Source organism: Pongo abelii, chromosome 7 (genome assembly GCF_028885655.2).
Source record: "Pongo abelii isolate AG06213 chromosome 7, NHGRI_mPonAbe1-v2.0_pri, whole genome shotgun sequence".
Lineage (NCBI taxonomy): Eukaryota > Metazoa > Chordata > Mammalia > Primates > Hominidae > Pongo > Pongo abelii.
In genome coordinates this window covers 43,312,393-43,337,280 of record NC_071992.2, presented here as the reverse complement: position 1 = coordinate 43,337,280, position 24,888 = coordinate 43,312,393, and the positions used below count along the sequence as shown (strand labels likewise).

Below are 24,888 nucleotides of genomic sequence, written 5' to 3'. Positions count from 1 at the left end.
CTAGTGGCCGTGACTCTTTGGGAACGGACCTGCAGTTGCCAGCAAGGAGGCCCCACGGACATGGAATGAAGTCCAGGCCCAGGGCTGAACCCCCTCCCCCCGCCCCGCTTCCTTCATCCAAGGAGGAGCCACTGGCCCCAACACTCCCTCTGCCTCCCTTGGTGTCGATTTTCCTGGTGACTTTGAAAAACAAATCCTTTTTTGCCTTCACAGTTGTGTTCCTGTGTGTGTGTGGCGGGGGAGGCGGTGGGAAGGTTGAGCAGTAACCACCCCTGCCTCGGAACAGGAGTAGAATCCATGTATTGTGTTGGGTTTTCCCTGTGACTGACAGCTCTTTGCCCGGAGCCTTCTTCGCTTACAGACTTAATGTATCTCCTGGCAGGTTTCCTTGTTTTGGATGATTACTCGAAGTCGGGAACAGGCAAGCCCAGGGAGGAACACAGAGTGTTTCTCTCTCTTGGGTTCATCGTCCCCATCCCTGTCCCCCCATTCCCGATGCTCTTTGGAAGTGGGGTGATGCCAGGAATCGGGTCTGGGCCGGCTGGAAACTATGCGCTTCTGCTTTACCCACCCACCCCCTCCCCCCGCCCAGTTCCATAGAATGAGGACCCTGGGTTGGAGTGGAAACGTTGCCTGTTCCTCCCATGGAGCCCTCAGCCTGAGAGTTCCTGGGGACCCATACCCCAAAACTCCGCAGAGGACACCAAAAGGTGGCCACTTCCGAGGTGGCTGGGAGGGATCATTGGCACCCCCGACCCTAGCCTGAGCCTGGCCATCCCATCCGGTGGAGCCTCCATCCTGCTGGAGCTAACTGAGCACGCCTGTCTGTCCTACGTCCCTGCCTCACCCCAGAATGCTCTTCAGAGGAGGCATGGCAGGGGCACTCCCTGGCACTCGCTGGGGCTCAGCGTTTCCTGAGTTGGAAGGGTTGGGGGGCTGGGCCACAGCCCTGCTGTTGTATCTGACTGTGGTCCTGGGAAGAGTGAGGCCAGGCGGGCTGGCCTCAAGGTCCCTGGCTCCCGGCTTTCCTGCCTCACTGCAGCCGCATTTCTTTTAGGAAATGACTTATCTGATAGTAAGCTGGGGCTACACTTCTTCAGCCTGGAGTGGGGCTTAGTTGTCTGGTTTTTGGCATTTTATTCTGGCAGGGAAGTGGGGAGCGGCTTGCTTGCATTTGTGGAAAAAATGAGGGAAGCTGATTGAGCCCATGGGGCTGGAACCCGAGGGGCTGGGGCGTCACCCTTCCGGAAATGTGTGTGTGAAGGGAATAGTGCGTGGGCAACGAGGGGTGGGGGACAGCAGTGGCTCCAGGAAGTCCGGAGTCCTGGTTCTGGTGCCAGCTCAGATGCTGACGGCTGAGGGGCTGGGGGCTTCATTTTCTCTCTGGGCCTCAGTTTTCTGATCGGTAAAATGAGACTTTGGTTAGATGGCCTCTTAAATCCCATTGTGCTTTAATATTCTGTGCATCTATATGTGAAGTTCGTATTCGTTAAACACTCATGTGCCACGAAGCACAATTTTTCTTCAGAGGAAATCTCACCTGGAACTCCATTGTGGAAAACCAGGCAGCATAGGCCACCAGGTCGGAAGCGGAGGGGACTAAGTGTCGGGCTGGCTTGGACTCCACTTACTCTTGGGGTGCATCTGTGGGGCATAGGGAAGAGTGAGTGTCTGACCTGAGGGAAGAAGGGCAGAGTGAACTCAATGAGACACTGACTCTGTACTTTCTCCCTGGACTGGAGCATGGGCCCTGGCCTCGCAGCCTGGAGGTATGCGTGATGGCAGGCCATGTCAGCCTGCCAGCCTGCACTTGCCTGTGCTTACCAGCTGCTCCCAGAGGCTTTGCCTCTGCCTCACCTAAGAATGCTCTTCAGAGGAGGCAGGGGAGACCCCTCCCCCTATGCCACCTTCCCTGGGCTCTGTAGAGTGAGCAGGTGTGGGCCCTGCAGGCTGGGCTCTGTGGAGTGAGCAGATGTGGTCCCTGCGGGTCACTTTATTTGCTGCTGCCCTGAGCTGCTGTACTGGCTGTTGTCGGCCATGCTGGAGGTCCGTGAGTATTTGCAGCCCAGCCTCTCCTGAGCGGCAGCTCCATTGCCAGCCTGAGGGTCCCTGCCGATGCTCTCAGCCATCACAGAGCCACCAGAGCACTGTGCCAGTGCATGAGTGGGGTTCGCTGTGGGAGGGGCCTTCCAGCAATGTTGGCCGGGCCCTGGTGTGTCCCAGCCTCTAGTGAAAGAGCTCTTCAGGGTATTTACCTGGCACTTTCTTCCCTCAGTGTGGCCGGTTTCCATAATAGCCACTGTGCTGCACCTGGAGCTGCCGTTCTCCTCCTCCTCTTCCATCGGAGTCTGAGCTAATGAACCAGACTCTTTCTTATTATTCTTGGATTCTCCAGCTTCCCATCCGCACTCAGTGATGAGGCTCCTGTCAGCCACTCTAGATGTGCGGGCCTAGGTTAGGATCCTACTTGCTGACAATCTTAAAGTTTGCCATGGCAAACAGGTAATGCTGGTGGGAGCTGTAGGCAATCCCCCAGAGGGTCCCCTGACCCAGCTAGGACACCTTGTGTGCAGCAGTAGGTTGGATGGAACAGTCAGGCTGAGCAAAGTAACAAGCTGTAATCAACTCTTTGTGTTAGCCCAACTCATCAATAGATACAAGAAAATTGGAGGAGTTTGGCCGGGCGTTGTGGCTCAGCCTGTAATCCCAGCACTTTGGGAGGCCAAGGTGGGTGCATCACCTGAGGTCAGGAGTTCGAGACCAGCCTGACCAACATGGCGAAACCCCGTCTCTACTAAAAATACAAAAATTAGACGGGCATGGTGGCAGATGCCTGTAAGCCCAGCTACTCTCGGGAGGCTGAGGCAGGAGAATCACTTGAACCCGGGAGGGAGATTGTGCCACTGCACTCCAGCCTGGGTGACAGAGCGAAACTCTCTCTCTCAAAAAAAAAAAAAAGAAAGTTGGAGGAGTTTAATTTTTTTTTTTAGTTTCTATAAAAATAGCATTGATCTGAATGATTTTTACAAGTTCAGCTGCTGACTTTGGCCTGATCTTCTGATCACTTCATTGGATTGTCTTTAAGTAAATCTTGAGCATGGCTGAAACAGCAATCGGGGGCCTGCACGTTTTCTGTCTAGATGGTCTCACAGGGGTTTCCTATCTAGCCACCAGCTCTGTCTAATGCAGAGAACGTGACCTATTCGCAGGACAAGGCCTAAAGATCATCCTGCTCCCGTTCTGTGGGAGACACACACACTCTGAAAGGGACTCGGAGGAGGAGATAGATGTGACGCCTACCTGGTGGTCTAAGTCTGACACTTGTCAGGGAAAAGTACTTTTTATTGTAGCAAAGGGAAGGAGAAACAAAGACATGACTGACCTGAAACTTAATAAAGAAAGATATTGAAATCTACATCTAGAAAGAGAGGAAGAAACAGGTTGGAGACTTATGTTGTCCAAGGTCATGTAATAAAAGCAAGAATCTAAGTTCAGCAGTGTTCTTATCTGTGAGATACGTTGGAATCTTCATTCTTTTGGAGTGGAATGAAGAAGAATGAGATCGTAGATAGCCACAGAGAGCTTCTTGAAAGAACATAGGGAAATGAATCAAAATTTCTAAAGCTGGAGTTATTTTGGCCCGATCAGTGTAAAAAAACTTTATTTGCTTGTCTCTGGCTTTTCCTGAAGGCAGGGCAGTACTTTAAAATTGGACAGAAAGCCAGGAAAATAAAATAAATGAACAGATGAATAAAGCATAAACATATATATAACTCTGTACATGTATTTGTGTATATAATTTATTTTTGAATATGTAGTTTCAAAAAGGCAATGTGTTCACATTGTATAAAATAAAAAATGTCCAAATAATACAGAATTAAAAGTAAGAGGAACAGGTTGCCATGTTCAAAATGCTTTCCCATGCTTGAGCTTATTTTTATTTTATTTAAAAATTTATTTTACTTATTTATTTTTTTCTATTTCAGATTTCCAAACAAGCATTTTTTGTGTGTTTTTGGAGGCAGGGTCTTGCTCTGTCACCCAGGCTGGAGTGCAGTGACACAATCTTGGCTCACTGTAGCTTTGACCTCCTGGGCTCAAGTAATTCTCCCACCTCAGCCTTGAGTAGCTGGGACTACAGGCCCACACGACCAAGCCCGACTAGTTAAAAAAAAAAAAAAATGTAGAGTTGGAGTCTTGCTATATTGCCCAGGCTGGTCTCAAACTCCTGGGCTCAAGCCATCCCCCAACCTTGGCCTCCCAGAGTGTTGGGATTATAGGCCTGAGTCACCCTGCATGGCCAAAAACCTAATTTCTAACATTACAAAACACAGAGCTACAAGGTGCACACATCTGAACACCTTGGGTGAGAGGCCCTTTGCCATGCAGGCAAACCAGGGACAGTGAGAGGCAGATGTGGGAGGCAACCAAACAGCTACCCAAAAGGCCCTTAGCAACCCAGTCCTATAGGGTGACGAGAGGAATGGAGGGGCCGCCTTTTGTGCCCTTGGCCCTGAGTGCTCTGAAGATCTCCAGCTGTCTCGTGAATTGTCCTAGAAGCTCATTTCAAGCTCTTCAGACAAATGAGGACCCTTTGAAACTTGTTTATTTGTTGACCATGAGGCACGACATATGCATTCGCCAGAGGTGCTCTGGACAAATCACGATCAGGGTAGGCGAGAACACCAGAGAGTGGTCAGCAAGGTTGGGAGGGGATCCTAGATCTTGAGACTGTGCCCTTCCCAGTTGGCCATGTATATGAAATTCATCACCCTGTAGGGTGTGGGGGTTTCCCCTGCACACAGCATTGCAGCTCCTCAGGTTACTGATCGTGCTTAGCTAGGGTGTGTGCAGTATATGAGGGATGGCTTCACAGTGAACCCTCAGTCAATGACAGATTGACCCTGTGACTGTTGTTTATATTATGCCCTTGTACACACATCCATCCACAAGAGATAGGAGCCACAAGGGTGCTTGGATAGCACCTGAGGACAGACTAGCTGCCTCCGCATCCTCAGTGTGTCTGAACTCTTTGGATGGCAGCATGGGCTTAACCCTTCTGTGCTCTGAAGGGACTTTGCCTCTAGCTATGGGTGAGTGCAAGCTGACATTTGTCTTTCATTTTCCCCTGTCTGTGGCTGCAACATCAATCCTCCCACGCTGAGGAAGTGAGGGGCACTGCACTCCCACTCCACTGGCAAATCCTTGAAGGGCCTGCCCGGCCCCCCGAATGTGTCCAGCTGTGTAACAGGGCAAAGCTTGCTGGTGAAGGCTGGTGAGGTGGGGCTGTGATCAGCACCCCTGATGCAAACTGGAGGCCTTGGGGAGGAGGTGCAGGAGAGAGGACTCCCACTCCCTCCCTGCATGGGGTGGAAGGCCATGAACGAGGTAGGAGCACTTGGCAGGTGGCAGGAGAGGCAGGAAAAGGAAATAGAGGAGAGGGAGCTGCATACATTAGAGGTGGTCATGCCTGCTGGGAGCTCACGGGCCTGTCCCACAGGACTCAGCCTTGGCCCCCAAACCTGGATGTTGACTATCTTCAGTAGGAAGAGAAGCACGGTCCCTGGAGAGTACTTGGAACATTAAAAGAATCTGTCTGTTGTGGAGCCACTTGGTAGAGATACTTAGAAAGCACTTGCCTTCTGCATGCTAGGAGCGCTTCTGGGAGTTGGGGAAGGCACTCCAGAATGTGGGCCGAGCACCCGTTCCTGCAAAGCTCTGTCTCTGTGTGCCCCGAGTCTTCGCCCATCCAGCAGCCTTCTGTGGTCTCCTCTAGGGCTGGGGCTGTTTGTCCCTCTGCAGGTGCTAATTTGGCCTCATGGGCCAGCAGCTCCTGCAGCCACAGGGAAGCTTTTTGTTTGTTTCTTCTCAAGAAATGGCTTCCTGAAGAAGCAGAAAGGGCATGCAGAGTCGGGGTTGTATGGATTTTTATTGCTGCTCGCTCCCTTCAGCTCTCAGAACCTCTGCCCCGTGACTTGTGTGTAGGCTCCAGATGGGTTGAGAGAAAGGAAAGACCCAGGGAGGGTCCGAGGACCCGGAAGCCGGAGTCAGGGCATTCAGCTTGAGGCCGATGCCACCTGGCTGCCCTGAATGCGTGCCAGCGGAGTAGGGCAGGGAGTGCGAATTCTAGAAAACAGAGGTAAGGCCGGCTTTGACATAGGACTGGGTGCTGATTCCCCTTAGCTTTTTAGATTCTTGGCTTCGGCCAGACCTATCTCAGGTCAAGACACTTTTCAGCTTTGAGAGGCCAGCGTTCCTCTGCATCCTGTTTGGTGTACATTGTCATCTCACTGGATGATTGTGTGCCTCGGACAGGGCTTTGCCGCACCACCCCCCGACCCTGCACCCCACAAAGGAAAACTGTATGAGCTCCGTCAGCCATTCCCCTGCACCCCCCTGGACTTGGGAGGGAAGCCCAGCGCTGCCCATCTTATGCCTGGGAAGGTGTGCGGCTTGGGCCCAGGCTCAGACTGGACCTCGTGCCCGCCAAGGGCCGGAGTCGGAGCAGGCCACCAGGGCGCCTCTGTCTTCAAGCCTTCCTGCTGTTGACATAAAGCCTAGAAAGCTGAAAAAAAGAAAGAGACTATTCAGGTGTAGAAGGTTGGATAAATAGGTAGGGTCAGAAATGGGAATAAGCAAGAACCTTGAACTGTGCTTGTGACACTATCAGGTCCAGAGAGACGAGGCCTGTATTTTTGCTTTGGAGAGAATCGTGTGATGGCAAGGATGAAGGATTTTGGACATAGGTTTTTTTTTTTTTTGCTTTCTTAGCTTTGTACTTTGGAGCTGTCTATGATGGATCAGAGGGATGCTTCCCTGTCTAAATCCCTTTATACCTAGAAAGCTCTTGCAGGGAAAAGGGGCCAGTGAGACCCTTCTCTGCCCCCAGGCCTGAAAAGCAGCTATCCCCAGTAGAAAGGGGACTCCCAAGACAGAGGCCTCCTGTTCTGCTTATGTGGTTCGTTTTGCTTCTGGTAGTGTTTATATGTTGTGAGCCAGGCTTCTTGGATCAAAGTCCAGCTCTGCCATGGACTAGTTGTGGGACTTGAACCTTTCTGTCCCAGAAAGGTTCTGCTCCCAGACATCTAGAAACTGGATGTCATTATTGGAGTATCTGCCTTCTAGGCTGTTAGAGGTGTCCCGGAGTGCATCTGCTGATGGGTGGGTACACCAGACCCCGGCCTGGGCAAGCACTCGGTGACCGCTGGCTCTTGCTGTTGTTGTTAGTGCTGAAGCGGAAGTCTGTGCAGAGAGTTCCAGTCTCATGAGTGAGTCTTTGAACTTCCAGGCAGTGGCTGAGCTCTTTCCATCTCTCTGTTCATTTGTGTGCCCCAAGTGTGTTTAGCTGAGCCCCCTGATGTCAGGCATTGCACTAGTCATTGAACAGAGATTGGATGAGTTGTGGGCCATGTCCTACGTGAGCTCACAGAGGGGAGGAGAAGAGGTAGGAACACTCGTGGGTCATTCTCATGCAGAACTCTGCTGCATCAATGTTGAGGCAAGGAGAGCCAGGAAGGCCAAGGCTAGACTGGGCTGGGAAGGCATCAAGGAGAAGATGGTTTGTAGCTCGGCCTGAAGCACAGGTGACTTTTGCACCCTTCCTCCAGAGAGGACAAACCGAGAACATGATAAAGGGAGAAGAGTGAGGTGCACCTGCTGAGATTTTGCAGAGGCATTGGACTTTGTCAGGGGTCTCTCAGTGAAGGGGCCGGCAGCCCCCTAGGCCTCTGCTCCCCATCTGTCACATGGGATGGCATGAAGACCTGCTGATTATTATGTGTGGAGTGTGTCAGGTGTTTTTCCGGGGCTATCTTTGAGCTTAGACAACTTTGTGACCAAGATGGTGCTATTGTGCCACTGTCTGCCCTGCAGAGCTGGCCTCAGGCACATGCAAGCAAGGCCCCTGGGGATGGAGCGGCTTGGGCAGCATTGCCATCTGAGAGGTGGGATGTTCCTGTTGTGCGGTCTGGGCTTCTCTACTGGATTTCAAAGACAGGGAAAGGAAATAGGAAGATGCAGATGTGGATTACCATTGCAGGCAGGGAGACTGAGATGAACGGGTCCATCTCAGTGAATGAACACATTCATTTTGCAAATGGCTATGCTGGGAGCCAGAGAAGTAAAATGATTTTACGCAGGTTCATGCTAAAGGTTAATGGTGGAGTCTAATCCACTAAAACGTGAGTGGTGGGGTTGGTCAGCTGGGGTCTGCTGACTCTCCACTTGGGGTCCTTTCCTCTGAAATGTGTTGCCTCTTGCTATCCAAGCTTTTGTTTTCTTGACTTTGCAAGCACCCACAGCTCTGGAATAGACCTCAGCAATTTTGTAAGTAGTGCTGACCACCTTGCCTTACTCCGCTGTGTCTTGGACAGGCCTGTGCCAATTTTGCTGGCTTCCACCTGAGCTCCAGTGGGTTTGGGGGGCTGCCCTGGGCCTCTAGGATGTTTAGACGTCATCCAAGAAAGAGTCCTTAAAATGTACCATTGTGAATAACCAAGGTGACAAATCAAACAACCCACCCTGTGCCAACCCTCAGGCTCTTTAAACCAGTGGTTCTCAAGTGTGATCCCCAGGCCAGCAGCATTAACATCACTTGGGGACTTGCTAGAAATGCACATTTCTGGCCAGGCACAGTGGCTCATGCCTGTAATTCCGGCACTTTGAGAGGCCAAGGTGGGAGGATCTCTTGAGGCCAGAAGTTTGAGACCAGCCTTGGAAACATAGTGAGATACCATCTGTACAAAACTAAAAAAAAATTTTTTTAATTAGGTGGTGTGGTGGCTCATGCCTATAGTCCCAGTTACTCAGGAAGATCCTTTGAGCCCTGGAGTTCAAGGCTGCAGTGAGCTGTGAGTGCACCACTGTACTCTGACCTGGGCGACAGAGTGAGACCCGGTCTCTAAAAATAAAAACCAATGCAGATTCCTGGGCCCCATCTCATGGCTGCTGACTCAGAAGCTCCAGGGGTGGAGCCCAGCAGTCTGCATTTTTAACAATCCTCTAGGTGATTCTGATGATGCTCACTGTAGCATCTCTCAGAGCGAGGGATAGTTTGTGCCTTTTCTGTAGCCCACTCCCCATCTTTTCCCTCCCAGGAGACCATCCCACATTTCAACTTGCCATTTGGGCAAACACCAGGGGGTAGATTGGAGAGGAATGAAAAACCGGTGACCCCATGGTAGGAAAAGCTGTTTGCCTTGGCAGGTTTGCCTGGACTCAGAGCCAAGATTCAATCAATCCTAGTGATGGACTTTATTTAAGTGATTCTCCTATTCTTCTTTCTCTCCCTCCAGCGCAGGGTGGTGGCGGGGGTGGGGGGCTGGGGGTGGAAGACGCTAAGGTGCACAATGGGAAGGGGAGGAGCCACAGTTCTTCTCTGATCCACTCTGAGGCCCAAGCCCTTGCTCCCCAAGACGCGTGGCTTCCCAGATGAAATCACACAAGGCAACACTTTGCTCTCAGAGCGGGGTTTTCATTTTGCACCATTAGCTTAACTCAGTGGGGATTTAACACGATCCAGGAAATCAAGCAGTTAGCAGCAGGATTCTGGATGGCTGGCACTGATGCTGCTGGTGTGTATGCATTGATGATGCTGGCGAGTGTGTGTGCATGTGTACACGAGCTTGCATGTGTGCGTTCATATGTGAGTATTGGGGAGAGGGCTCTGAAAAGTTGCAATCTCTACTCTCCTGCCTGGCCACCTTCCCGAGGTGTCTGGGGTCCAGAAAACAGGACAACTTCAATTAAATAATTTGTCCCAAATGAGCCACTCAGGAGCATTTTCCACATCTGCTGTTTTTTGTTTTGTTTAGTTTTGCTTTGTTTTGTTTTTGGAGATGAGAGAAAAAGAAATCTGCTTTGGATCTTGTTCTTTTAGTTTAGTTTTTTTTTTTTTCTTGTGTGTAACGTATGTCTTGTAGTTAGCAAATGCATCTAAGTATGCAGCATGTGGCTTGTGGTCAAGGGGAGAGACACTGAGTTATTGTGACAAAGCACAAATCCCTTTCTCTGCTAAACGAATTAATGATGCCAGACATCGGCTCCTGCTGGGAACAGTGGGGTCTGTTAAGCTGCCATTGCAAGGCCATTGTCAGTAGGACTTATCTGGGCCCTAGTGCTGCAAAGCCAGTTCGCCGTGGTGCCCAGACCTCTGCTGAGTGTTGGAAGGAGATTGTGGTTGCTTGCAGCCAAACGCCGTACCCAGTGCTGTTACTGAATCTCATTTGCACAGTTGGATTTGGGGAGGGTGCTTTCTGCCTCAGACCTCAGGGTTACCCAAGACATGTGTGATCTGGGGCTAGGAGGCAGGAAACCAGTGCTCTGTCTTCATGGCTTAGTGAGGCTTTGGTATCTGAGCAGACTTCCACCTGGAGGCTCTGTGGGGTAGGAGGGGTGGAACAGGCCCATGGGACTGGTGCATTGGGGTGCCCGTCTGTGGGCCTTTCCCGATCAACCAAGCTGGGCTAAGCCACCTTGTAGAGTTTACAGACTGGTGTGGTGGCTCACATCTTTGAGAGCACTTTGAGAGGCTGAGGTGGGAGGATCACCTGGGCTCAGGAGTTCGAGACCAACCTGGGAAAGATGGTGAGACCCTGTTTCTACACAAAAATTAAAAAATTAGCCAGGTGTGATGCTGAATGCTTATAGTCACAGCTCCTCAGGAGGCTAACACTGAAGGATCACTTGAGCCCAGAAGATCAAGGCTGCAGTGAGCTGTGATGGCGCCACTGCACTCCAGCCTGGGCGACAAAGTGAGACCCTGTCTCTTAGAGTTTGCCAGTTTCGGATCACGAGGTCAGGAGATCGAGACCATCCTAGCTAACATGGTGAAACCCTGTCTCTACTAAAAATACAAAAAATTAGCCGGGCGTAGCGGTGTGTGCCTGTAGTCCTAGCTACTTGGGAGGCTGAGGCAGGAGAATTGCTTGAACCCAGGAGGCAGAGGTTGCAGTGAGCTGAGATTCCGCCACTGCACGCCAGCCTGGGCAAAAGAGCAAAACTCTGTCTAAAAAAAAAAAGAGTTTGCCAGTCTCACTGTGACTAGCTTGCCTTCTACTTCTCATGTTATCTCTTTGGGAACTTTAGGCCCCTCTGAAAGAGAAAGCAATTTAGGGAAAAAGCAAGTCTCTTAGGAATCGGAGTGTGTGGTCTGGTATCTGCCTCTGGGTGATTTTTTTTTTTTTTTTAACAGCACCTTTTGGAAAACATGGATCCAACTGCTTGCCCCGTCGTCCCAGATGGCTAGGCCCCCATTCATCCCCTCTCGCTCTCCTACTGGAGGAACTGCTGTATAAAACATAAAGCTCTGAGCAGAGAAGCAGGGAGCAGGTTCCAGACAGAGCTGACAAGTGACTTCACTTTTGAGCATTGGTTGAACCAGATTTAACATCTCTTCCAGTTCTAAGTAAATAATTTGCATTCTAACCCAATTGATTTTGTTATCTGAAAAATGATGGGGATTGACTAAATCGGTGGACTGCCTCCCTTCTCCTCCTCAAAAAAGAAAAAAAAAGGAAACAACAAAAAGCTGGCTGAGAAAGCAGAATTCTTACTCAAAACCCTTAAGAAGTCCTAACTATATGGCCAAGTTGCTCCAGCTGAATGGAGGGTGAAGGGTCTGGAGATGTAAAATCTCTGTATTTCCTTCATGATCTGACATTTTGTGGCTCATTTATATTTTATATATACTGACATTCTTTATTAGACTGTAAGTTGTTTAAATTTTAAATTTTTGATTCAACATAAATATAGTTTAAAAAGTTAAATTGGAATGAAAGGTTTTTAGTAAAAACTGCAGTTCCCTTCCCACCTCTAGTTCCTACGACCTAGAAGTAATAATTTTCAAGTATTTTAGTGATTTCTTCATATTCAGCAAACTGGAGCAAATAAATAACATGGTTATAATTGGATTTCTTATTTTTAATATTTAGATGTTCTTTATTGATTTTCTGTTATTGAAGTTAAAGATTTATCTCTCTTACACTGTCTTTCCAGTACAGTTATATCACATTTTTGGTTAATATTCAGTGTTTAATTTATTATAATTATGTAAATATTATTTGCAGCTGAGCCATGTAGTGTACTACATATTTATTTCCTTTCTTTTACATCATTTTGTTTTTCCTGGAGATAGTAACTGCCCCATTTTATTAACCCAGTTACTTATGTTCATATTATGAATTCAGCCCCAAGCTTTCTGGCAGGTATGCGTCAGGAAATCTGCCTGAGTTCTCTTTCCTGCCATTGGTCTGGGCTGATGGAGCTTTAGGCTTGTTTGTTAGACAGGGCTCTTCAGAGAAACAGAACCAACAGGAGATGGGAGAGGGAGTTAATTAGGGGCATTGGTTCACAGGATTGGAGAAGTCTCATGATAGGCTGTCTGCAAGCTGGAGAACCAGAGAAGCCTCAGAACAATGCAGCCCCCAGTCTGAGGCTGAAAGCCTGAGAACCCCCAGGAGGCCACTGGTGCAAGCCCCAAAGTCCCAGAGCCGAAAAACATGGAGTCTGATGTGCAAGGGCAGGAGAAGAGAAACAGCCATTATTGGGAAGGGAGGGAGAGCAGAAACTCCACAAGCTGAATGCCCGCCTTCTTCTCCTTGCTTTATTCTGACTGCCCTCGCAGCTGATTGGCTGGTGCCGACCCACATTGAGGTCTGAATCTTCCTCTCCCAACCCCCTGACTCACATGTCAGTCTCCTCTGAAACACCCTCTTGGACACACACACGTTTCCAGCCTTCTCGGCATCCCTCAATCCAAGCTGACACCTAAAATTAACTATCACAGCCTGCCACACAGTTGTTCTGGAAAAACCATCCTAAGCCTTCCTTTTCCTTTCTTAGGTTAGACCTTTGGTTTCCTGAATCCTGTGTCTTCTTTAATTCTGCATTTTTTTAAATAGGTAAGTGAGATGATGGACATGCTAATTAGCTTGATTTAATCATTCCTTCTCATATACAAGACATCACATTGTAACCCATAAGTGTATACAATTACTACTTTTCAATCAAAAATAACATTAATAATGCCTTTTTTTTTTTTTTTTTTGGAGACAGAGGCCCAGGCTGGAGTGCAGTGGCATGATCTCGGCTCACTGCAGCCTCTGCCTCCCGAGTTCAAACAATTGTCCTGCCTCAGCCTCCCAAGTAGATTGGCCCACAGGTGCGCACCACCATGCCTGGCTAAGTGTTTGTATTTTTAGTAGAGACAGAGTTTTGCCATGTTGCCTAGGCTGGTCTCGAACTCCTGAGCCCAGGCAATCTGCCTACCTCGTCCTCCCAAAGTGCTGGGATTACAGGTGTGAGCCACTATGCCTGGCTAATAATATATTTTATAAATTAAAAAAATTCTGCATTTTTGTAGAGCACATCATTGAGTAGTTTTCTAAGAAAAGATACATGGGAGATGATGTTTTAAAACCTTTTAATGCCTGAAGATGTTTTTATTCTACTCTTGCATGCTGATTGATAGCTTGCCTCAGTATAAAATTTGTCAATTTTAAAGGCATTGATTCATTATCCTCCAGTTTCTAGTGTCTGTATTGATAAATCCAGTGCAACTGGGATACTGATCTTTTGTATTAGATGTCTCCTCTTTTCTCTTGAAGATTTTAAAAGTTCTTTTTCTCTTTCATATTTCTAAATGTCATGATTCTTTGAGCTGGGTGTTGTTTAACCTGAGGACTCATGTTCTTCATTTCTGGAAAGTTTTCTTGTATTATTTCTTTGGTATTTTCTCCCATTTGTTTTCTTGGTTCTCTCTTGCTATAATACCCTTTTCTCAGATGTTGAAACTCTTGGATTGATTCTCTTTTTCTTTCCTCTATTTCCCATCTGTTTGTCATTTTGTTTATCTTTTCAGGAATTTCTTCAACCTTATCTTTTAAAAAATTTTTTAAAAATATTCTTGAAAAATTTTTTTGAGACAGTCTGGCTCTGTCACCTAGGCTGGAGTGCAGTGGTGTAATCTCAGCTCACTGCAACCTCTGCCTCCTGAGTTCAAGCAATTCTCCTACCTCAGCCTCCCAGTTAGCAGGAATTATAGGCACATGCCACCACATGGCTAATTTTTGTATTTTCAGTAGAGACAGGGTTTTGCCATGTTGGCCAGACTGGTCTTATCTTGAACTCTTGGCCCCAAGTGTTCCACCTGCTTTGGAGTCCCAAAGTGCTGGGATTACAAGCATGAGCCACGGTGCCTGGCCTCTTCAACCTTATCTTAAAACCATTATTTATTGATTTTCTGTTATTGAAGTTAAGGATTTATCTCTTTTACGCTATCTTTCCAATATAATTTTATCACACTTTTGGTTAATATTGAATGTTTGATTTATTAGAATTATGTAAATATTATTTGCAGCTGAGCCGTGTAGTGTACTGCATATTTATTTCCTTTCTTTTACATCTTTTTACTTGTCTTGCATTTTATATTTCTTCTCTTATATTTTAAATTTCCAAGTAATCTTTCCTAGTCTCTGAACATTCCTTTTAATAGCTTTCTGTTCTTGTTTTAGGAATACAAAAGTCTTATCTAATTTATTATCATTTAAAACAATTTTTTTTGAGGCAAGGTCTCACTCTCTCACCCAGGCTGGAGTATAGGGGTGCAGTCATAGCTCACTGCAGCCTCAATCTCCCCAGACTCAGCTGATCTTCTCACCTTGGCTTCCTGAGTAGCTGGGACTACAGGCATGCACCACCATACCTGGCCATTTTTTTTTTTTTTGGTAGAGATGGGGTCTCACTACACTGCCCAGGCTGGTCTCTAACTCTTGGGTTCAAGTGATCTGCTTGCCTCAGCCTCCCAAAGTGCTGAGATTACAGGTGCAGGCCACCACTCCTGGCCATATTATCATTTTTTAAAGTTTTTTTTTTTTTTTAATTTTATTTTATGTACAGAGAGCTAGCATGGTTTCTTTCACTTGGTGGATGCCTTGGATAATCCATTCAAGGAAGCTCACTTAGTCTAACCTAATGAAGCCTACCTCCTCTGCATACTGATGGAAACACTGGCAGCACATATTGAGGCCATAATGACAAGAGCCAGAACCCTGGCCGAATTTTTTTGGGTGGCTCCAGGAGAGCTGCTGGTGACCCATCTTGCTTTTAGGAGTGCAACAAGGCAAAAAGCGAAAAGTTTTTTTTTTTTTAATACTCCCTGCATTGTCTCTGTTATCTCTGAATTCCTTTTCTTCCTTTTCTGTTTTGTATGTTACGGTCTCTGCCATTCACATTTGGAGGCTTTCCTTAAATACTTGCCAGCCCTTGACTGTCCATTTGAATTTAACAGCGAGACATGAAGTTGGAAGCTCTTTGTGTACATGCAGGGCCTGTGATTTGTTGGGCCTCACTTGAGAATTTTGCAGAGGGCCCATAGGTCTTTTCTTTTGAACTGCTCTTAGGTTGATGCAGAAGTAACTACGGTTTTTGCAATTGAAAGTAATGGCAAAGACCGCGACTACTTTTGCAACAGCCTAATAGTTTCTTTAGAGAAAAACCACTCAATCCTCTGACACAGGCATATAAATGTAGTGTTCTAAGACCCGAGTGTCTCATTCTTCACTTTGCAGACTTTCATGTAACCTTTGGTGTTCACGCAGCAGCACCCTGTCTGGTCCTCCTCTGTGTCTAGTATACCCCAGCAGCAGGCTGTGTGCAGGTTCAGGCCTTCTTTTTTCCCTCTTGTTTTCTTTTTCTTTTTTTTTGAGATGGAGTCTTGCTCTGTCTCCCAGGCTGGAGTGCAGTGTGTGATCTCGGCTCACTGCAACCTCTACCTCCCGGGTTCAAGCGATTCTTCTACCTCCATCCTCCCGAGTAGCTGGGACTATAGGCCTTCTGTATGGATTGAAGCCCATGGCTACTGCTGGAGTTGGTGAGGGCAGCCACCTGGACTCATGGCCCAGGGGAGTAGGTTTGAGTGTCCATATGTAAACTTGCTGCCAATCCCAACATTGACAGCCTCTGTGATGGAGTTCAGGAGTGTCCGGGGGCCCCAATCAGGAGCATTTGTGGGACCTGGTGTGCAAATGGGCTTGTTTCTTACTGGCATCCCTGTCTGTCCCTCTTTTTCTTCTTTTCTCTGCACTTTACTGGCATCCCTATCTGCATTTTAGCTTTTCTTCTCCCTTTTAAGCCAGATTCTACCATCCATTTGCTTTCTATCATACAAAATGTTGATACGTTCTTTTTTCCTTTACCACTTTCTTGCATGTGTTTATAACTTGTTTTTTTGACTATAATTTTAAACTGACTTCAAGAAGAATGGGAATGATTGCACGGGCTCAGTCTAATCCATGTGGCTAGCGTGCCTGGGAGTGCTCCTTCGCAGTCAGTCCAGAAGTTTGGTGGTATGGCTTCTCTCTTCTTTTGCCTTCCCATTGGATTTTTGCTCTCTGGAATTTGCCCTCACCACTCCGGATCCTGGCCTCCTATGGGTTGGCGTGGCCCCCTAATCACCCAGTGAAGTGCTCTAGTTTCAGACTCATTCTTAAGCTCTTCGGCACTTAGGGTTGAGGGGTGTTTCCTCCATTTAAATGGACCCTGTGGTCTTCATTGACACTGGGCTGCCTGGTTTCCCAGAGGGGTCTCCCATGGCTTTTACAGTAACTCTTCTTCCTTTCACCCAACGAAGGTGCTCCCTGGTGTGACCCTCTTTCTCTCTGTACTTTACCCTTCATTGCTACTATCATCTGCAATCAGAGAAGTTGTAAGATTGATTCCTAATGCGACCCCATGCCACCTTTCCCCACAGACCCTTCCTGGATTCCTACAGCCATTCCACAGGACTGGTTATGAAATGATAAGTTCAAAGTCATGGGTAGGATGTCTCGGGCTTGGGAGGGTTGGAGGCACCATTCATAGAAGCAGGGAGTCAGGAGGAAGAGACGGCTTTGAAGAATGTGAGGATTTGGGATGGTGTGTGATGACTTCCTTATTCTCATTTCAGCTTCCCAAATAAGGCCAGGCTTCTTGGGGGAGCCTACCAAGGAAGTATAATTTGTGAGCAAAAATGGTTTGGGTGACTGCAAGTAGAATGAAAGCTTAATGGCCTACTCAAATGTAATGGATTATTTTAAGATTTCCCAAGAAAGACCCAGGCAGGCCCTTGTTGCAGCCTCAAATTTTGAGTTTTCAAAGTTTCTGGGTTTTGAATTCTTGTTGGCAGCTATGCCTAGGTGGGAGTCATGTCCTACCCTTGGAGGATGTTAAAATTGTTGCTTAAGAAAAAAAACACACAATTTAAAAATTTTTTTTGTTTGGTTTTAGATCAGGGTCTAGCTGTTACAGGGAGCTAAGATCCAGGGCCCAAGGTGGTAGTTTAGTTTTAGCCCTATCCTCCAGGCACAGCAGGGCACCCAATGAGGGAAGCATGGAGGGAGCACAGGGTGGGGATAGTGCTGGAGATAAACTTTGCTGTCTCCCAGAAGTACCCAGCAGGGGCTACTCAGATGGTCAGTCCACCAGGCCTGCAGTCGGATGGTGCCCTGCACTTTACAGACAGAGTACTGAGACTCAGAGAAGAACCCAGGACCTGGGACTGTATCCAGCGGTTGCCCCAGCTGCTACCTTCTGGGCTTCTGTTTGTTCACCACCACCATTTGCATTGCAAATTCAGCCCATGGGCAACATCGCTGGGGCCCAGGCCCTGTGAGCATGATGGGATGGGGTGGTGGTGATCAGTTCCGGGCTGCTCTTGGGCCAGCACCCTGCCCTCGCCCCAGCAGCCCCGGGATGCAGCATGGTGGGGTCTGCACACACACCCACAAGGAAAAATCCACCCGGGACGGCTCATGATCTTTTCAACATTGTTGGTAGTCTGCACCCCTAAAACAAACCCTTGAAAGATGGAAAGATGTTAGTAATTTCTGGCCATATGTGCCTTCTTCCCTGCTCTCCCCACCTCAAAAAAAGAAAGGGGCCAAGTGGCAAGACAAGAAGTAAAGTCTAATGTGTAACACATTCCCATACTCTGATTTCTCCTCCCTGGCTGCTCCCCCACCTACGTAAACTACATACCTTTACCCGGTCATGGCAAAGGAACATTAATTTTTGATTTGAATTGTGATTGAAAGCAACACAATCAGAAGAGTGAAATAGTTTCCACTGAAGCAATATCATTTCTAACCGGGTCGTGGTATGTATGGCAGGAAAGAGTGGTTTTGGGGTTAGGTGTGGGTTCTGATCCTGATTCTGTCTCTTACAAACTGTGGCCTCATGCTGTTGTTACTTAACCTGAGTCCTTCTCCTTGATTGTAATAAAGTACTATTGATGCCTTCTTAACATGGTTGCTGCAAGTATTAAACAAGGAGTTGTAGATAGACATTCCATTCTCATCTGCAGAGCCCAGCATGTGGTGGGTACTGTCTTACAATGGCTCACTTCTCTGCAGAAAAGAGGGTGCCCGCCTTGTCAGCTGGAGCGTGCATTAGTTTCTCCCATCTCTAATAAATAAAATAAATTAAAATATTAAATAATAAAGCTTTCACAAATGCAGTTTCTGCTTTGCCAGAGAAGTCTCTTTTAACCAGGAGGCACTCTTTTGCCATTTCATAAGTGAAGTCATTTTGAAATGTAGTTGAAACTGGGAAGAGGGTCTGAGCTCCTCCCCATGATCTTCTTGGTCCATTTAATCAGTACTCCAAGTTTGGGGTTCATTCTAAAGAATTTTGGAACCATAGAGTCAGCATGGACAACATGCAGATTAAAAGTGCACATTTAGACATGGGTTTCAACTTAGGATTAGTGACTTTAGGCAAGCCAACTTAACCCCCTATGCCTCAGTTTTCTCATCTATTAGATGGGAAAATAATTATGCCTTCCTCCTGGAGTTGTTAGAATTAACTGAGGAAATGCACGGAAAATACTTAGCACATGTTCTGGCAGGTCACATGCTTTCATAATTGTTAGCCACTGTGGTTTAGTTCAGGTTCAAGACTTTCCTCAGGGTGTGTGGGTGGAAGCCTTGCATCATTAAAAAGTGGGGGCTTGGTAATTTTCTATTAAAAAGAATTCAGAGGATATGCAAGTTATCTGGTGACTGGCACCTAGAAAGTGATTTCCAACTCCTTTGGGAATATCTCGGGCTGACCAGTCTTAAAAGGGAGTTGATTGTACCAGCGACACTGTGTGTTCAGTCTGCTTCGTTTATAGAGCATGTCCACGCTCATTTATCTTCATCAGCAGCCCCTGTGGAGCCATTGCTACAGGATGTGGCTCACAGGTTAACACTGTTAATTCAGTATCCATTGGGACAGAGAAAAGAGAAAGCAGAGTTGGTGAATGGGCTGGTTTTCCCACTCTCCTGGGAGTTGAGAACAGAAGCAGCCGTGGTACCATATTGGATTTGAAGAGAGCTCATCACCTGGATTTATCAATTAGGACTTCACCAGGACTTGCTCTAATCTGCCAGGAAGTCAAAGTAGATTTGGATTTTGTGTAGATCTTCTCAGTTGGCAGAACATTAGTGCTGCCTGTCAGTGGGGTTTAGTGGTTGATTAGCGATTGACTGATACTAGCAGTACCTGCTATCTTACCGCCATAGAGACCCAGTAGCAGAAACTGATTTCTCCTATACTGTGGTTGGACGTTGATGTTTAATGCAGGAAGCATGACCATTTGAAACAATCTTTAACTTTCCCTTGCTGAGTGCACACACATAATTCTGCCTGTCATTTTATAGGACACAATTTTCAAGGAATTGTAGGTCTTTCAATGTTAAAATACTAAACCAATAACTTGCTCTTCAAAACAAAACCAAACAAAAAGAAGCCCTCATGGTCAGGCATGGTGACTCATGCCTGTAATCCCAACACTTTGGGAGGCTGAGGAGGGAGGATTTCTTGAGTCCAGGAGTTCTGGGCAACATAGTAACACCCGTCTCTTAAAAAAAAAAATCAGCTAGGCATGATGGTGCATGCCTGTAATCCCGGCTACTTGGGAGGCTGAGGTGGGAGAATTGCTTGAGCCCGGGAGTTTGAGGCTGCAGTGAGCCGAGATCGAGACACTGCACTCTAGCCTGGACAATAGAGTGAGACCCTGCCTCCACAAAGATGACAATAAAAAACAAAAACACGCAGGATTTTTTGTCTTTGAATGCTGAGATCAATAGCATCAGATCACGTGGAGTAAATTGGGTTACAGGACCCTTTTTTCTCTTAAAGCAGTGCATGATATTCTGAGTCACTGGATTTTTGAAAAGAGCAATGTGATTTAGTTTTGAAATTTGTTTGAGGATCTCCTGGCACCGATGGCCGTTACAGAGAGATACCACTGGACACCACAGAATAGGGGGCGGAGGCGGTGGCAGAATGGGTAACTGAGACCTTGATTATTTATTTTTTATTTTGAGATGGAGTCTTGCTCTGTCGCTCAGGCTGGAGTGCAGTGGCATGATCTAGGGTCACTGCAACCTCCGCCTCCCGGGTTCAAGCAATTCTCCTGCCTCAGCCTCCTTAGTAGCTGGGATTATGGGCGCCTGCCACCATGCCTGGCTAATTTTTGTATTTTTAGTAGAGATGGGGTTTCACCATGCTGGCCAGGCTGGTCTCGAACTCCTGACCTCAGAGGATCTACTCATTTTGGCCTCCCAAAGTGCTGGGATTAACAGACCTTGGTTTTTATGGATAAAACTGCCTGTTTCTTGACTTGTTACTTGCCTTTCATTTTCTTCTCCACCTCAGCTGTACACTTGGGTTATTGTTCTAGATGAAAAGCTTTGTTCTACAGTAAACACTGGAGATTCCAAAAGACATGAGGGAGGATGGCCGACACTGTAATTGCTGCTTGGGCGATGGCATTATTAGAAGCCCAAACCTCAGCATCATGCAATATACCCATGAAACCAACTCTGCACCTGTGCCCCTGAATCTATAATTAAAAACATATATATTTACAAGAAGAAAGTATAAGCAAAAAAATAAAATAATAAAATGCAATCACTTGGAGGATCAAAAAAAGAAAAGCTGTGTTCTAAATGCTTTCTCTTCCCCTCTTTTCTCTTCCTCTGTCCTCTCCATCTCTAGCGCTGAGGATGAAAATAAAAGAAGTGAAAAAAGAAAATGGCGACAAGAAGATTGTCCCCAAGAAGAAGAAGCCCCTGAAGTTGGGGCCCATCAAGAAGAAGGACCTGAAGAAGCTCGTGCTGTACCTGAAGAATGGGGCTGACTGTCCCTGCCACCAGCTGGACAACCTCAGCCACCACTTCCTCATCATGGGCCGCAAGGTGAAGAGCCAGTACTTGCTGACGGCCATCCACAAGTGGGACAAGAAAAACAAGGAGTTCAAAAACTTCATGAAGAAAATGAAAAACCACGAGTGCCCCACCTTTCAGTCTGTGTTTAAGTGATTCTCCTGGGGGCAGGGTGGGGAGGGAGCCTCGGGTGGGGTGGGGGCGGGGGGACAGTGCCCCGGGAACCCAGTGGGTCACACACACACACTGCGCCTGTCGGTAGTGGACATTGTAATCCAGTCGGCTTGTTCTTGCAGCATTCCCGCTCCCTTCCCTCCATAGCCACGCTCGAAACCCCGGGGTAGCCATGGCCGGGTAAGGCAAGGGCCATTTAGATTAGGAAGGTTTTTAAGATCCACAGTGTGGAGCAGCAGCCACTGCACAGGAGGAGGTGACAAACCATTTCCAACAGCAACACAGCCACTGAAACACAAAAAGGGGGATTGGGCAGAAAGTGAGAGCCAGCAGCAAAAACTACATTTTGCAACTTGTTGGTGTGGATCTACTGGCTGATCTATGCCTTTCAACTAGAAAATTCTAATAATTGGCAAGTCACGTTGCTTTCAGGTCCAGAGTAGTTTCTGTTTGCTTTAAATGGAAACAGACCCACACCACACTTACAATTAAGGTCAAGCCCAGAAAGTGATAAGTGCAGGGAGGAAAAGTGCAAGTCCATTATGTAATAGTGACAGCAAAGGGACCAGGGGAGAGGCATTGCCTTCTCTGCCCACAGTCTTTCCGTGTGATTGTCTTTGGATCTGAATCAGCCAGTCTCAGATGCCCCAAAGTTTCGGTTCCTGTGAGCCCGGGGCATGATCTGATCCCCAAGACATGTGGAGGGGCAGCCTGTGCCTGCCTTTGTGTCAGAAAAAGGAAACCACAGTGAGCCTGAGAGAGACGGCGATTTTTGGGCTGAGAAGGCAGTAGTTTTCAAAACACATAGTTAAAAAAGAAACAAATGAAAAAAATTTTAGAACAGTCCAGCAAATTGCTAGTCAGGGTGAATTGTGAAATTGGGTGAAGAGCTTAGGATTCTAATCTCATGTTTTTTCCTTTTCACATTTTTAAAAGAACAATGACAAACACCCACTTATTTTTCAAGGTTTTAAAACAGTCTACATTGAGCATTTGAAAGGTGTGCTAGAACAAGGTCTCCTGATCCGTCCGAGGCTGCTTCCCAGAGGAGCAGCTCTCCCCAGGCATTTGCCAAGGGAGGCGGATTTCCCTGGTAGTGTAGCTGTGTGGCTTTCCTTCCTGAACAGTCCTTGGTTGCCCTAGAACCTAACACCCCCTAGCAAAACTCACAGAGCTTTCCGTTTTTTTCTTTCCTGTAAAGAAACAATTCCTTTGAACTTGATTGCCTGTAGGTCAAAGAAATTCAGAACAGCCTGCCTGTCCCCCTGCACTTTTTACATATATTTGTTTCATTTCTGCAGATGGAAAGTTGACATGGGTGGGGTGTCCCCATCCAGCGAGAGAGTTTCAAAAGCAAAACATCTCTGCAGTTTTTCCCAAGTGCCCTGAGATACTTCCCAAAGCCCTTATGTTTAATCAGCGATGTATATAAGCCAGTTCACGTAGACAACTTTACCCTTCTTGTTCAATGTACAGGAAGTAATTCTAAAAAAATGCATATTAATTTCTTCCCCCAAAGCCAGATTCTTAATTCTCTGCAACACTTTGAGGACCTTTATGATTGTCCCTCTGGGCCAATGCTTGTACCCAGTGAGGATGCTGCAGTGAGGCTGTAAAGTGGCCCCCTGCGGGCCTAGCCTGACCCGGAGGAAAGGATGGTAGATGCTGTTAACTCTTGAAGACTCCAGTATGAAAATCAGCATGCCCACCTAGTTACCTACCTGAGAATTATCCTGATATAATTAACCTCTCACAGTTAGTGATCCTATCCTTTTAACACCTTTTTTTGTGGGGTTCTCTCTGACCTTTCATCGTAAAGTGCTGGGGACCTTAAGTGATTTGTCTGTAATTTTGGATGATTAAAAAATGTGTATATATATTAGCTAATTAGAAATATTCTACTTTTGTGTTGTCAAACTGAAATTCAGAGCAAGTTCCTGAGTGCATGGATCTGGGTCTTAGTTCTGGTTGATTCACTCAAGAGTTCAGCGCTCATACGTATCTGCTCATTTTGACAAAGTGCCTCATGCAACCGGGCCCTCTCTCTGTGGCAGAGTCCTTAGTGGAGGGGTTTACCTGGAACAGTAATTACCACAGAATACGGAAGAGCAGGTGACTGCTGTGCAGCTCTCTAAATGGGAATTCTCAGGTAGGAAGCAACAGCTTCAGAAAAAGCTCAAAATGAATTGGAAATGTGAATCGCAGCTGTGGGTTTTACCACCGTCTGTCTCAGAGTCCCAGGACCTTGAGTGTCATTAGTTACTTTATTGAAGGTTTTAGACCCATAGCAGCTTTGTCTCTATCACATCAGCAATTTCAGAACCAAAAGGGAGGCTCTCTGTAGGCACAGAGCTGCACTATCACGAACCTTTGTTTTTCTCCACAAAGTATCTATCAAAATCAATGTGCAGACTGATTGGCCTGGTCATTGGTCTCCGAGAGAGGAGGTCTGCATGTGATTTGCTAATTATCACTAGGGCCAAGGTGGGATTTGTAAAGCTTTACAATAATCATTCTGGATAGAGTCCTGGGAGGTCCTTGGCAGAACTCAGTTAAATCTTTGAAGAATATTTGTAGTTATCTTAGAAGATAGCGTGGGAGGTGAGGATTCCAAAAACATTTTATTTTTAAAATATCCTGTATAACACTTGGCTCTTGGTACGTGTGGGTTAGCACCAAGTTCTCCCCAGGGTAGAATTCAATCAGAGCTCTGTTTGCATTTGGATGTGTAAATTACAGTAATCCCATTTCCCAAACCTAAAATCTGTTTTTCTCATCAGACTCTGAGTAACCGGTTGCTGTGTCATAACTTCATAGATGCAGGAGGCTCAGGTGATCTGTTTCAGGAGAGCACCCTAGGCAGCCTGCAGGGAATAACATACTGGCCGTTCTGACCTGTCGCCAGCAGATACACAGGACATGGATGAAATTCCCGTTTCCTCTAGTTTCTTCCTGTAGTACTCCTCTTTTAGATCCTAAGTCTCTTACAAAAGCTTTGAATACTGTGAAAATGTTTTACATTCCATTTCATTTGTGTTGTTTTTTTAACTGCATTTTACCAGATGTTTTGATGTTATCGCTTATGTTAATAGTAATTCCCGTACGTGTTCATTTTATTTTCATGCTTTCTCAGCCATGTATCAATATTCACTTGACTAAAATCACTCAATTAATCAATGATACTGTGAGCTATGACTTTTTTTTCCCACTCAGTCATACACTTCTCACCCTCTCCAGTGAAGCACATGTATCTTTCTCCTCTTGAGTTTCTTCAGTGATGCTTTCTGGTCCCAGTTCAACAGCTTGCAAATGGTAACTGGGTGTGGGTGGGCTGAAGGAGAACTTGGGAGGCACCACAGGCTACCCGCGGCCCCCACCCTCCCATTTACCATCTGCTCCTAGAAATAACTTCCAGAAGTGCTTCTCCTGGCTGTGTGTGTTTCAGATCAGAGAGAAGGTTAAATGCTTGCTCTACAAGAATGTAGCTTTCGGCCCTGCCTGAATTTCTTTTCCATGTTTCTCATGGAAA

At 46.9% G+C, this 24,888-nt stretch overlaps 1 protein-coding gene across 1 annotated transcript in view; it reads left to right on the top strand.

Annotated features, from left to right (window-relative positions):
• SFRP1 (secreted frizzled related protein 1) overlaps positions 1 to 24,536 on the top strand; it is a 47,564-nt gene extending 23,028 nt beyond the window's left edge. The window contains exon 3 of the mRNA XM_024251077.3: positions 21,019 to 24,536. Coding sequence (XP_024106845.1) covers positions 21,019 to 21,341 — 323 coding nt within the window. The 3' untranslated portion in view covers positions 21,342 to 24,536. The remainder of the gene's footprint in view (positions 1 to 21,018) is intronic.
• Positions 24,537 to 24,888: the final 352 nt, after the last annotated feature.